The sequence below is a fragment of the Neovison vison genome, chromosome 2 (assembly GCF_020171115.1).
Source record: "Neovison vison isolate M4711 chromosome 2, ASM_NN_V1, whole genome shotgun sequence".
NCBI classification, from domain to species: domain Eukaryota; kingdom Metazoa; phylum Chordata; class Mammalia; order Carnivora; family Mustelidae; genus Neogale; species Neogale vison.
Genome location: NC_058092.1, coordinates 182,227,853 through 182,241,166, shown reverse-complemented (window position 1 = coordinate 182,241,166; position 13,314 = coordinate 182,227,853). Strand labels below are relative to the sequence as shown.

At 36.8% G+C, this 13,314-nt stretch overlaps 1 protein-coding gene across 1 annotated transcript in view; it reads left to right on the top strand.

Annotated features, from left to right (window-relative positions):
* LOC122899251 (catenin alpha-3-like) overlaps positions 1-13,314 on the top strand; it is a 216,606-nt gene that overhangs the window by 41,697 nt on the left and 161,595 nt on the right. The window contains exon 2 of the mRNA XM_044236823.1: positions 11,674-11,777. Within this exon, the coding sequence (XP_044092758.1) occupies positions 11,679-11,777 (99 nt within the window). The 5' untranslated portion in view covers positions 11,674-11,678. The remainder of the gene's footprint in view (positions 1-11,673; positions 11,778-13,314) is intronic.

Genomic DNA, 13,314 nt, shown 5'->3' with positions numbered 1-13,314 from the left:
AAAACTTAAAAGTCTCGTGACAAATAGAAAATTTTGAAAGCAGCTCAGGACAAGAGGTCTGTAACCTACAACAGTAGAAATATTAGATTGGCAGCAGACTTATCTACAGAGACTTGGCAGGCCAGAAAGGACTGGTAGGGTATATTCAGAGCACTAAATGAGAAAAATATGCATCCAAGAATATTTTATCTAGTAGGTGTTACTGAAAATAGGAGGAGAGATAAAAAGCTTCTGGGACAAACAAATACTAAAAGAATTTGCAAACACCAGACCAGCCCTGCAGGAAATATTGAAAGGGGTCCTTTAAGCAAAGAGAGAACCTAAAACTAATAGAACAGAAAGGAATAGAGACAATATATAGTAACAGTCACCTTACAGGCAATATAATGGCACTAAATTTGTATCTTTCAATAGTTACCCTGAATGTAAATGGGCTAAATGCCCCAATAAAAAGACACAGGGTATCAGAGTGGATAAAAAAAAGACCTATCAATATGCTGTCTGCAAGAGACTCATTTTAGACCCAAAGACCTCTCCAGATTTAAAGTGAGGGAGTGGAAAATAATTTACCATGCTAATGGACACCAACAGAAAGCTGGGGGGGGGTAATCCTTATATCAGACAAATTAGATTTTGATTTTGAACAGTGAAGACTATAATAAGAGATAAGAAAGAACACTATATCATACTTAAAGGGTCTGTCCAACAAGAAGATCTAACAATTTTAAATATCTATGCCCCTAACATGGAGGCAGCCAATTATAGAAACCAATTAATAACAAAATCAAAGAAACACAGCAACCATAATACAATAATATTAGGGCACTTTAACACCCCCCCTCACTGGAATGGACAGATCATCTAAGCAAAAGATCAATAAGGAAATAAAGGCTTTATTTTATTTTATTTTATTTTATTTTAATTTTTTAAAAAATTTACTTGACAGGGGCGCCTGGGTGGCTCAGTGTGTTGGGCCGCTGCCTTCGGCTCGGGTCATGATCTCAGGGTCCTGGGATCGAGTCCCGCATCGGGCTCTCTGCTGAGCGGAGAGCCTGCTTCCTCCTCTCTCTCTCTGCCTGCCTCTCTGCCTACTTGTGATCTCTCTCTGTCAAATCAACAAATAAAATCTTTAGAAAAAAAAAAAATTTACTTGACAGAGATCACAAGTAGGCAGAGAGGCAGGCAGAGACAGAGAGGGGGAAGCAGGCTCCCCACTGAGCAGAGAGCTCCATTCAGGGCTCGATCCCAGGACCCTGGGATCATGACCTGAGCCAAAGACAGAGGCTTTAACCCACTGAGCCATCCAGGTGCCCCAGGAAATAAAAGCTTTAAATGACAAACTAGACCAGATGGACATAACACAGATATATTCAGAACATTCCATCCCAAATTAACAGAATACACATTCCTCTCTAGTGTATGTGGAACATTCTCCAGAATAGATCACATCCTGGGTTGGGTCACAAATCAGGTCTCAACTGGTACCAAAAGATTGGGATCACTCCCTGCATATTTTCAGGCTGCTGTGCTTTGAAACTAGGACTCAATCTCAAGAGGAAAGTTAGAAAAAACTGAAATACATGGAGGCTAAAGAGCATCCTACTAAAGAATGAATGGATCAACTAGGAAATTAAAGAAGAATTGAAAAAATTTATGGAAACAAATGAAAATAAAAACACAACTGTTCAAAATCATTGGGATTCAGCAAAGGCGGTCCTAAGAGGAAAGTATATAGCAAAACAAGCCCTTCTCAAGAAATAAGAAAGGTCTCAAATATACAACCTAACCCTACACCTAAAGGAGCTGGAGGAAGAACAACAAAGAAAGCCTAAACCCAGCAGGAGGAGAGAAATAATAAAGATGAGAACAGAAATCAATGAAATAGAAGCCAGAAGAACAGTAGGACAGATCTGTGAAACTAGGAGCTGATTCTTTGAAAGAATTAATAAGATTGATAAATCCCTGGCCAGAGTTATCAAAAAGAAAAGAGAAAGGACCCAAATAAATAAAATCATGAATGAAAGAGGAGAGATTACAACCAACACCACAGATATACAATTATAAGAACATACTATGAGCAACTATACACCAACAAGTTAGGCAATCTGGAAGAAATGGATGCATTCCTAGAGATGTATAAACTACCAAAACTGAACGAGAAAGAAATAGAGAACCTGAACAGGCCCATAACCAGTAAGAAAATTGAAACATAAATCAAAAATCTCAGAACAAACAAGAGCCCAGGGCCAGATGGCTTCCCAGGGGGAATTTTGTCAAACATCTAAAGAAGAATTAATAAGTATTCTCCTGAAACTGTTCTAAAAAATAGAAATGGAAGGAAAAATTCCAAACTCATTTTATGAGGCCAGCATTACCTTGATCCCCAAAAAAAGACCTCAACAAAAAGGAAAATTACAGACCAATATCCTTGATGAACATGGATGCAAAAATTCTCATCAAAATACTAGCCGATAGGATCCAATAGTACATTATAAGGATTATTCACCAAAGTCAAGAGGAATTTATTCATGGGTTTCAAGCATGGTTCAATATCTGCAAATTGATCAATGGGATAGACTACATTAATAAAAGAAAGAACAAGAGCCATATGATATTCCCAGTAGGTGTTGAAAAAGCATTTGACAATGTACAGCATCCTTTATTAATCAAAACTCTTCACAGTGTAGGGATAAAGGGTACATACCTCAATATTATCAAAGCCATCTATGAGAAACCTACAGTGAATATCATTCTCAATGGGGAAAAACTGAGAGCTTTCCCCCTAAGGTCAGGAACACGGCAGGGATGTTTTCTATCACCATTGCTATTCAACATAGTACTAGAAGTCCTAGACTTAGCAATCAAGTAACAAAAAGAAATAAAAAGCACCTGAACTGGCAAAGAAGATATCAAACTGTCACTCTTTGCAGATGATATGATACTTTATGTAGAAAATCCAAAAGACTCCACTCCAAAACAGCTAGAACCCATACATGAATTCAGTAAAGTGTCAGGATATAACATCAATGCATAGAAATCAGTTGCATTTCTATACCCCAACAGCAAGACAGAAGAAAGAGAAATTAAGGAGCTGATCCCATTTATAATTGCACCCCAAATCACAAGATATCTAGGAATAAATCTAACCAAAGAGACAAAGAATCTGTACTCAGAAAACTATAGAATACTCATGAAAGAAATTGAGGGAGACACAAAGAAATGGAAAAATGTTACATCCTCTTGGATTGGAAGAATAAATATTATGAAAACGCCTATGCCACCTAGAGCAATCTATACTCATTTAATGCAATGCCTATCAAAATACCATCGACTTTTTCTGAAAAGATGGAACAAACAATCCTAAAATTTATATGGAATCAGAAAAGACCCCAAATAGCCAGAGGAATGTTGAAAAAGAAAACCAAAGCTGGCAGCATCACAATTCCAGACTTCAGGCTCTATTACAAAGCTCCAAGCATCAAGACGGTATGGTGCTGGCACAAAAACAGACACATAGGTCAATGGAACAGAATAGAGAGCCCAGAAATGGACCATCAACTCTATGGTCAAGTAATTTTCGACAAAGGTTGAAAGCATGTCCAATGGAAAAAAGAAAGTCTCTTCAACAAATGGTGTTGGGAAAATTGGACAGCCACATGCAGAAGAATGAAACTGGACCATTTCCTTATACCACACACAAAAATAGACTCAAAATGGATGAAAGACCTCAATGTGAGACAGGAAGCCATCAAAATCCTTGTGGAGAACACAGGCAGCAACCTCTTCGACTTCAGCTACAGCGTCTTCCTAGAAACATCGCCAAAGGCAAGGGAAGCAAGCGCAAAAATGAACTATTGTGACATCATCAAGATCAAAAGCTTTTGCACAGCAAAGGGAACAGTCAACAAAACCAAAAGTCAATGGACAGATGGGAGAAGATATTTGCTAATGACATATCAGGTAATGGGCTAGTATCCAAAATCTATAAAGAATTTATCAAACTCAACACTCAGAGAACAAATAATCCAGTCAAGAAATGGGCAGATGCCATGAATACACATTTCTGCAAAGAAGACATCCACATGGCCAACAGACACATGAAAAAGTGCTTAATATCATTCGGCATCAGGGAAATTCAAATCAAAACCACAGTGTGATACGACCTCACACCAGTCAGAATGGCTAACAAGTAAGAAAACGACAAGTGTTAGCCTGGATGTGGAGAATGGGAAATACTCCTACACTGGGAATACAAGCTGGTGCAGCCACTCTGGAAAACAGTATGGATGTTCCTCAAAATGTTGAAAATAGAGTTACACTTGGGCCCTGCAACTGCGCTATTGGGTATGTACCCTAAAGATACAGATGTAGTGATCTGAAGGGACACATGCACCTGAATGTTTATAGAAGCAATGTCCACAGTAGCCAAGATGGAAAGAGGCTAGATGTCTATCAACAGACGAATGGGTAAAGAAGATGTGGTATATATACACAATGGAATATTATGCAGCTATCAAAAAAATGAAATCTGGCCATTTGCAATGATGTGGATGGAACTGGAGGGTATTATTCTAAGCAAAATAAGTCAATCAGGGAAAGACAGTTATCATATGATCTCACTGATATGAGGAATTTGAGAAACAAGAGAGAGGATCATACAGGAAGGGAGGAAAAAATGACACAAAACAAAACCAGAGAAGGAGACAAGTCATAAGAGACTCTTAATCTCAGGAAACAAATTGAGGGTTGCTGGAGTAGAGGGGTGTGGGAGGGATGGGGTGGCTGGGTGATGGACATTGGGGAGGGTATGTCCTATGATGGGCACTGTGAATTGTGTAAGACTGATGAATCACAGACCTGTAACCCTGAAACAAATAATACATTATTTTTTAATAAAAAAAAAAAGAAATAACAGACCTGTCAGAAAGCAGAAGAAGGTCAAATACTCTGATTTTCAAAAGGGATAAAAAGGTGTCCTCTAAAATTATACTGGACATCTAGGTACCAAACTATTGGAAAACTGAAGAATTAAAATGTAAGTAAATGGCAGTAATTACTAGCATTCGGCATGGATTCTCCAGGAATGAGTTATGTCAAACTAGATTTTTTTAAGTCGGATTCTTAAGTAAGAAGGAAAGGATGTCTTTATTTCAGTAACACATTAAAAAAAATCCTAACGTATTTTTGATAAGATGAAAAAGTAGATTATTTCACAGAAGTGATTAATAACTGGATGAAAAAGCCATATCTACAGTGTTTATTATTTGATCATCAGGTATCTGAAAAGAGATTTCTAGTGGTATCAAAATCAGTTTTCAAGTCTGGCTCTCATTGTTTGGTGATTTAACTAGAGACTATAGACTTCATACTGAATGATTAATGGGTGAATAGAGAGCTGGGAGGAGGTGTTAACATGTTGCATTCTCTAATACTAATTTTTGACTAGGTCTAGATTTTGTAGGATGAAATGTTAGGAGGAAAAAAATTAAATTCTGCATTTAGGGGCAAAGAAATATTAATCGTCCAAATATATGATGGGGAGATTGCAGTAATCCTTGTAAAAAAGAATTGGACAATTTAGTTCAAAAGTGAGTACAGAGAGATTAATTAGGTAAGTCTGATGACACTGACATTGAATTTAATGTCAGAGAATAAACTGTTACCTTACAGACTGTTACAAAGTTTATTTTTTTTAAACTAAGTATTTTGTATTAGAGACTTTTCTGTAGGAACCATATTATAGATGATTAGGTTTCTAAGCCATCCCATAAGAATATGTCAACTTATGTAGGAGAATTATAGCTTTACTGAGAGGTGTCTGACTTCACAATTTGGGGACAGGATCATGTGTTTTAGTAGGGAGAAGTAGGTGGAAAAGTTTTCTCTTCAATGTTTGTGAGGGAGTGGCTACCCCAAGGCAAATTTTGAAAACGGGTGAAATTTTCCACTGACCTCTGTGTGCATCTCTCTGATCAAACATTCTTCTACTGTCAGGATATGACTAGAATACAATGTGGTTTGTGCTATGATAGTGACATATATGGGTATCAGATGGAGAGTTATGAGCTAGTTCATATGAATGTATGACTGAATATGTGTACCCCATGACCTCTGAGTTAGCTGCATTTAAAAATGAAATGCTTGTTAAATAAAATGAATTTAACATTGATATGAATTCAGTTGCAAGCAGGGAATATAATGGAATACAGGAACTTCAGGTATTGTGGGTAAGGTTATATGGGGAGAAGGGAATGATCCACATGGGTGCATTTGCTCCGGCTTAAGGACTCTTCCTGGAGACATCTATTACTTCTGTCAAGTGTTTGTTTTCTTCCCTTTGGATCTGAAAACTGGGATTTTACGCTAGTCTTTTTGTCTTCAAGCCTGACATTTTTCACTTTATAAAATAATCTCAATTGAAGAGAAGTAAAAAAAGTGGCAGATTTCTAGTCAACATAAGGAAGAACTTTATAAAAGTAACCCCAAGGGGTGCCTGGGTGGCTCAGTCAGTTAAGCATCTGCTTTAGGCTCAGATCATGATCCCAGGGTCTTGGGATGGAGCTTCACTCCAGGCTCCCTGCTTGATGGAGGTCTGCTTGTCCTTTTTCCTCTGCCCCCACCTTCCTCTCCTACGTGCTGTCTTCCCTCCTTGTGCTCTTTCCCTAGCCACTGTGCACTCCCTCTCTTTCTCTCAAATAATCATCATAATAATCTCAGAATCTAACAATTTGTTAGACTTTGACCTTGTTTTAACTTATTTTGCAAAATTCTGCAGTTTTTTGCCTATTACAGCCATGATCTCCAATCAATCAAGATTACTGAACGGGACAGATCCAAAAGATCCAAAAGATTTTTATAAGAAACAGCATTTATTCAAAGAAGAATAATTATATGTAGCAAAGGTTCTTCAAGGACTTGTTGGTATATTATTTTATAATTTTGCAATGAAAAAAATGAACTTCTCAACAACTTTCTTTACTTAATGTGTATTAAAGACATTATCACAGATTTAGAAGATACTTTGGCTGAATTAGGTTTGTCTTTTATCTCTTTGTTGAAAGACATTCTTCTAGTGGGATTATATATGATGTGGATAATTTTTATTCTTAATTTCTTATTTTTTTTTGTGGGAAAATTTTTTATTTTCCTTGCCTCCAATTTCTGGTGCCCAATGTAGCTTTGAAAATCTGTTGTGAATGGATTTCTGTGAAAGGACATTTTTTTTTTCAGCATAACAGAATTCATTGTTTTTGCACCACACCCAGTGCTCCATGCAATACGTGCCCTCCTTAATACCCACCACCTGGCTCCCCCAACCTCCCACCCCCCGCCCCTTCAAACCCCTCAGATGGTTTTTCAGAGTCCATAGTCTCTCACGGTTCACCTCCCCTTCCAATTTTCCTCAACTCCCTTCTACTCTCCATTTCCCTATGTCTTCCATGTTATTTGTTATTCTCCGCAAATAAATGAAACCATATGATGCTTGACTCTCTCTGCTTGACTCATTTCACTCGGCATAATCTCTTCCAGTCCCGTCCATGTTGCTACAAAAGTTGGGTATTCATCCTTTCTGATGGAGGCATAATACTCCATAGTGTATATGGACCACATCTTCCTTATCCATTCATCTGTTGAAGGGCATCTTGGTTCTTTCCACAGTTTGGTGACCGTGGCACTACTGGGTATTTACCCCAAAGATACAGATGTAGTGAAAAGAAAGGACATGTTTTTAAAGGCTGTGAAAGTTCACTTAGATCTTACTTCAGTTCACAATAGTGTTCTCTACTTTTTGTAGATAAAAAAGAACAAAGCAAAGTCAGTAATCTTGACTTGAATTATATGTAGGATGGTTCCTGTCATGAGAGAGGTAACAAATAAACTCCTTTGTGAGTACTCATTTACTAGAAGCCTATGGTTATGGAGACCAAAGGACATACTTTATTGTACTTTATATTGGCTCCAAGCTACGCAGAAGGGTCATCATGGGAATATCCTATTTCTCAATTTATATTTGCTTCTGTTAGAGGGAATCGAAGTGGGGGTGGAATGATTGGAAAAGGTGAAAACCAAAACCAGAATCAAGCTAAACCAAAACAAAACATTTCAGTCCTAGAAATGCTTTTGAGAGAAACCATTTGGCAATAGTGGTGGAACCTTTCTTAAAACATCGTCTGTATTTCAGATGAATAGCTGAGAAAGAGATCATGTTTCTACTTTTAGAAAAGAAATAAAACCAGTGAAAAGGGAAGAAAAATAAGGTAGTATACGCCTACATCATATGGCTTTGTATCTTTATTATGTATATTTTTAATTTTTTAAAAGAATATATTTATTTACTTATTTGTCAGAGAGAGAGAAAGAAAGAGAGAGAGAGAGAAAGAACACAAGCAGGCAGAGGTGGAGAGAGAAGCAGGCTCCCCACCAAGCAAGGAGCCCTATTTGGGACTCAATTCCAGGACCCTGGGACCATGCCATGATCTGAAGGCAGTGGCCCAGCCGACTGAGCCACCCAGGTATCCCTATATATATATTTTTTAAACCCATGATTTTTTAAATTAAGTTTTTAATTTTAATTCCAGTACAGTTAACATACAATGTTATATTAGTTTCAGGTGTGCAATACAGTGATTCAAGAATTCTATACATTGCATAGTGCTCATCACATTAAGTGTACTCTTAATCCCCTTCACCTGTTTCACCCATCCTCCCGCCCATCTTCCTTCTGATATGCTTTATTTTAAATGAGTACCCTTAGTTAAAGTTATTATTATTTTTTCAATGGGAACATTTTTTACTGGAAGCATATTTCAGAATGCTTCTTATATTTTTATATCATAGAATTACAGTAATTTATTTATACTTTCATTTGAAAAAAAATTCAAGCAGTATTTTTTCACTTGATATAATTTGAATAATATTTTTTTTTCCAAAGCAAAAATGTGTTTTGAAAAGGAAGGGAAATGTAGGCACTTTGAGTGGCGTGTGGTAGAGTTAAGGATAGGCTGAAAACAGGACAACACGGTAGTGTGAAAGGGGGCATAGAGGCCCTGAACAGGCTGTTTGGTTGGGTGTAGAAATGTGCTACATTTCAGAAGGTATACTCTGTCTCTGAATTGAACAGTGTTGGTGGGTTTTATATAAAATTCTCAACATTTATAGTACAGTTGACCCTTGAACAAGGATTCAGGGCACTGACACTCCCTCTCCCTTAAAAATTGGCTTATAACTTTTATAGTATTTCCCTCTGTTTAAAAAAAAATTATGGGGTCACCTGGGTTGCTCAGTCAGTTAAGCATCCAACTCTTGATTTCAGCTCAGGTCATGATCTCAGGGTCATGAGATAGAGCTCCACATTTGGTACTGCACTGGGCATGGAGCCTGCTTAAGATTCTCTTTCTCTCCCCCCCCTCGGCGTTCCCCTACACCTCCCTCTCTCAAAACACAAAAGCAAATAATAAAATATAAATCAATAAAAATTATGTTATTAATCTAAGAATTATAGTTCATCAACATATAAGAGTTAATTTTAGTTACAGTATGGTTTTAAGTGTATGTCTTTCTCCGCATGTGCATCAGGTGTACAGTGTGGAAAGGCCTTGGTAAAGCACTGACCTTTTCACTTAAACATACACATGAAGACCTTGATTATCTTTGGAGTATGTACAGTAACATGCTTATGGATCTAGGGAAGGATTTGCTAGGGTAGTAGAAGTTGATGACCAAAGAGATTCATATTTTATGGAACTAGGCCAGTGGGCGTTGACAAAGTCTGGGAGGGGAATGGGAAAAGACCCTCAGGGGAATCAGTTGGGAGGGAGCATGGGCCCTACCCTGAGCCTCTGATATCCCTTGGAGTTGGAGGCAGGCATATAGAAAAAAGAATAATTCTATCTCCAAGAATCACTGGGATGAAAGGAGTATTGAAGGGATTGATTCTGGAAAAGAGAAACACTATGAAAACATGTACTCATTATTTCCTTCCTCCCTTCCCTTTTCCCACATATGTACTTGTGATAAAGTTTAATTTATAAATAAGGCACAGTAAGAGGTTAATAATAATAATAACTAATGAAACAATTATAACAATATATTATAATAAAAGTTTTGTGATATGGTCTCTCTCTTCTTCAAAATATCTTATTGTACTCAGTCTTCATTTTGTGTGATGGTAAACTGCCTATCAGTTGAGATGAAGTGAGGTGAATGACCTAGGCATTGTGATATAGCCTTAGGCTTCTATTTATTTTCTGATGAGATGTCAGAAGGAGAATCATCTGTTTCTAGAGTGGATCACAATTTATTATAGGTAACTGAAGCCACAAAATGCAAAACTCTAGGTAAGGGGATACTACTGTAATACTTCCTAATTATTTTTGTTTTAGTTTCCATGGGTGCCATGGGAAATATCTGGATATTTTCTGGGGCTGGAATCTTATGTTCTCTTGCCTACGAATAGAGAAGAAAATGGGTAAAATCTAAGTGGGAAGGTTTTTGCCTTGATAGTAACACATGTTTCTGTGGACTATAAATTTATTATTTTTTTAACAGACTAAGTTACTTATAGGTGATACATGTTTCTTACTGCTTATCTCTGTGGGCCTTTGATAAATACTTAATTGTGAATAAGTTAATACAAATTTAAGTAATAAGTTTAAGTAATAAATTTAATTAATAAGTTAATACAAATTAATACAAATGGAGATTTGGGTAATAGTTTTTATGGCCAACTTGTTAATTTGAATATGTAATAATAAATATGCCACATGTGGTCATTTGAGATATTTGTGTATTCTTATGCAAAAATATCACTGGTGTTAAAATTAATGTTAATGGGGCGCCTGGGTGGCTCAGTGGGTTAAGCTGCTGCCTTCAGCTCAGGTCATGATCTCAGGGACCTGGGATCAAGTCCCCACATCAGGCTCTCTGCTCAGCAGGGAGCCTGCTTCCCTCTCTCTCTCTGCCTGCCTCTCTGTCTACTTGTGATCTCTGTCTGTCAAATAAATAAATAAAATCTTTAAAAAAAATAAAATTAATGTTAATGTATTAAAGATGACTTGTCATTTTTTCTTTTTTTGTCTTGCCCAAATATCAATCCCTTCTCTCCTTTTATAATAACTATGCCAATTTAGTTTATTTTCTGTATAGGAAAGTAAATTGTCCCCTAATTTCTTTTTCAATCAAAACTCTCAAACAGTCCCCCAAACAAACAGAGATGTATAGCATCTTCCAAAGTCCTACTTGCCTCCTCATCTGAGTCATTATTAACAAGAACAAGCAAAATATGAATGCGGGCTGTCTCAGTGCTATGGTTTCTTGGAAGTTAGAGGACTTGCATGCCATAAGATATTTTGCATCAACTTGGCCATTCATTTATACTTAAAAATCCTGAACAAATGCAAACCCACCCTGGGTTATTATTTTAGTCATGAACATACCAACATAGATTAATTTGTTAGAGGATTTAAGTCCAGACTGCATGACCAGAGAACAGATAGGGAAGGAATTGTTTATTTCTCTGTTAGTGGATTTGTCACCCTGGTGTTCTGAGGGCTACAGCCAATATCAGGAAGAGGTGCAGCATACAGATCTCATGCACTCTATGATTTTCATTAGTGCTTCCCTTTAGAAGGTATTTTTCTTTACTAATAAATATCTTTTCATTTTTGTGCACAGGCAGCATGTCAGCTGAAACACCAGTCACACTGAATATTGATCCTCAGGATCTGCAGGTCCAAACATTTACTGTAGAGAAGCTACTGGAGCCACTCATAATCCAGGTATGAAGACCATGGAAATAACAATATGTAACTTCAGAAGAACTAAAAAATGGGAAAAGTAGATCATGAACCAAGGAAAGATTTGATATTTGTAGAGGGAATATGGTATCTAAAATTGCTTTTAAAAAATACCGTTAAAATACAAAAAATATATATTTAGTAATAGTAATACATTTTGGAAAGTCCCCCCCCCATTCTCTTTTGAAAGCAATAGCTGTGGGGTGCCTGGGTGGCTCAGTCAGTTCAGTGTCCAATTTTTGATTTTGGCTTAGGTCATGATCATGGGGTTGTGAGATTGAATCCTGTGGGGGTGTGAGCTCAGCATGGAGTCTTCTTGTCTCTCTCCCTATCCCTGCTTATGTGCACATACTCTCTCTCAAATAAATAAAATATTAAAAAAGTAAAAGCAACAGCCATAAAAATATGTACATATAGCTTTCAAAGTAACTTTATATAAAATCCCTTATTTTATAGTCATGAAAACTGAGTGAGACAGGCAGCGTGGTTAAAACCACCCTTATTATATAGATGAGGGGATTGAGCCTAGAGAATTTCTGTGACTTGTCCCAAGGCACATGGGGCTCATTTGTCAAATAGAAAACTATTTTTAAAATAACAAAATGTGTGAGAAAAGCAGCTATTTAAGAAATTGTATGATAAAGTCTTCCATAAAGTCAGTAATTCTTTCACAATATACATCATGATTCCTAGGCTTATTGTGTAAGTCCAGATTTTATTTATTGGAGTTCTTAAAGCAGAGCATGAAAAAACTTATACTATACTGTAGATTTAAAATTTTGTCCTTACCCCAAAATTTATGAGGGAACTTCCCTTAGGCTTATCACACATTGTGCCTCCCACAACAAATTATCCCTTTTCTTTTTTTTTTTATTTAAGTATAATTAACATACAGTGTTATATTAGTTTTAGGTATACATGGATTCAACAATTCTGTATATTTCACAGTGCTTGCGATAAGTGTACTCTTAGTTCCCTTTATCTGTTTCACCCATCCCTCCCATGTTCCCTTTGGCAACCACCAGTTTGTACTCTGCATTTATGTCTTTTTTTGTGAGTGTGTGTTTGTTCATTCATTTGTTTTGTTTCTTAAGTTCCACATTTAAGTGAAATAATATGGTACTTGTCTTTCTCTGACTGACATGTTTCACTTAGTGTTAAACCCTCTAGGGCCATCCATGTTGTTGCAAATGGCAGGACTTCATTCTTTTTTAATGGCCGAGTAATATTGCATCATATATGTATACCACCTCTTCTTTATTCGTACATCTGATGATGGACACTTGGGCCATTTCTACAACTTGGCTAATGCAGATAATGCTTCAATAAATATGGGAGTGTATATATATTTTTAATTTCTGTTTTTGTATTTTTTGGGTAAATATCTAGTAGTGGAATTATTGGATCATATGTAGTCCTATTTTTAATTTTTTGAGGAACTTCCATACTGTTTTCCAGTGGCTGCACCAGTTTACATTCCTACCAACAGTGCATGAGGATTCTTTTTCTCTACATTCTT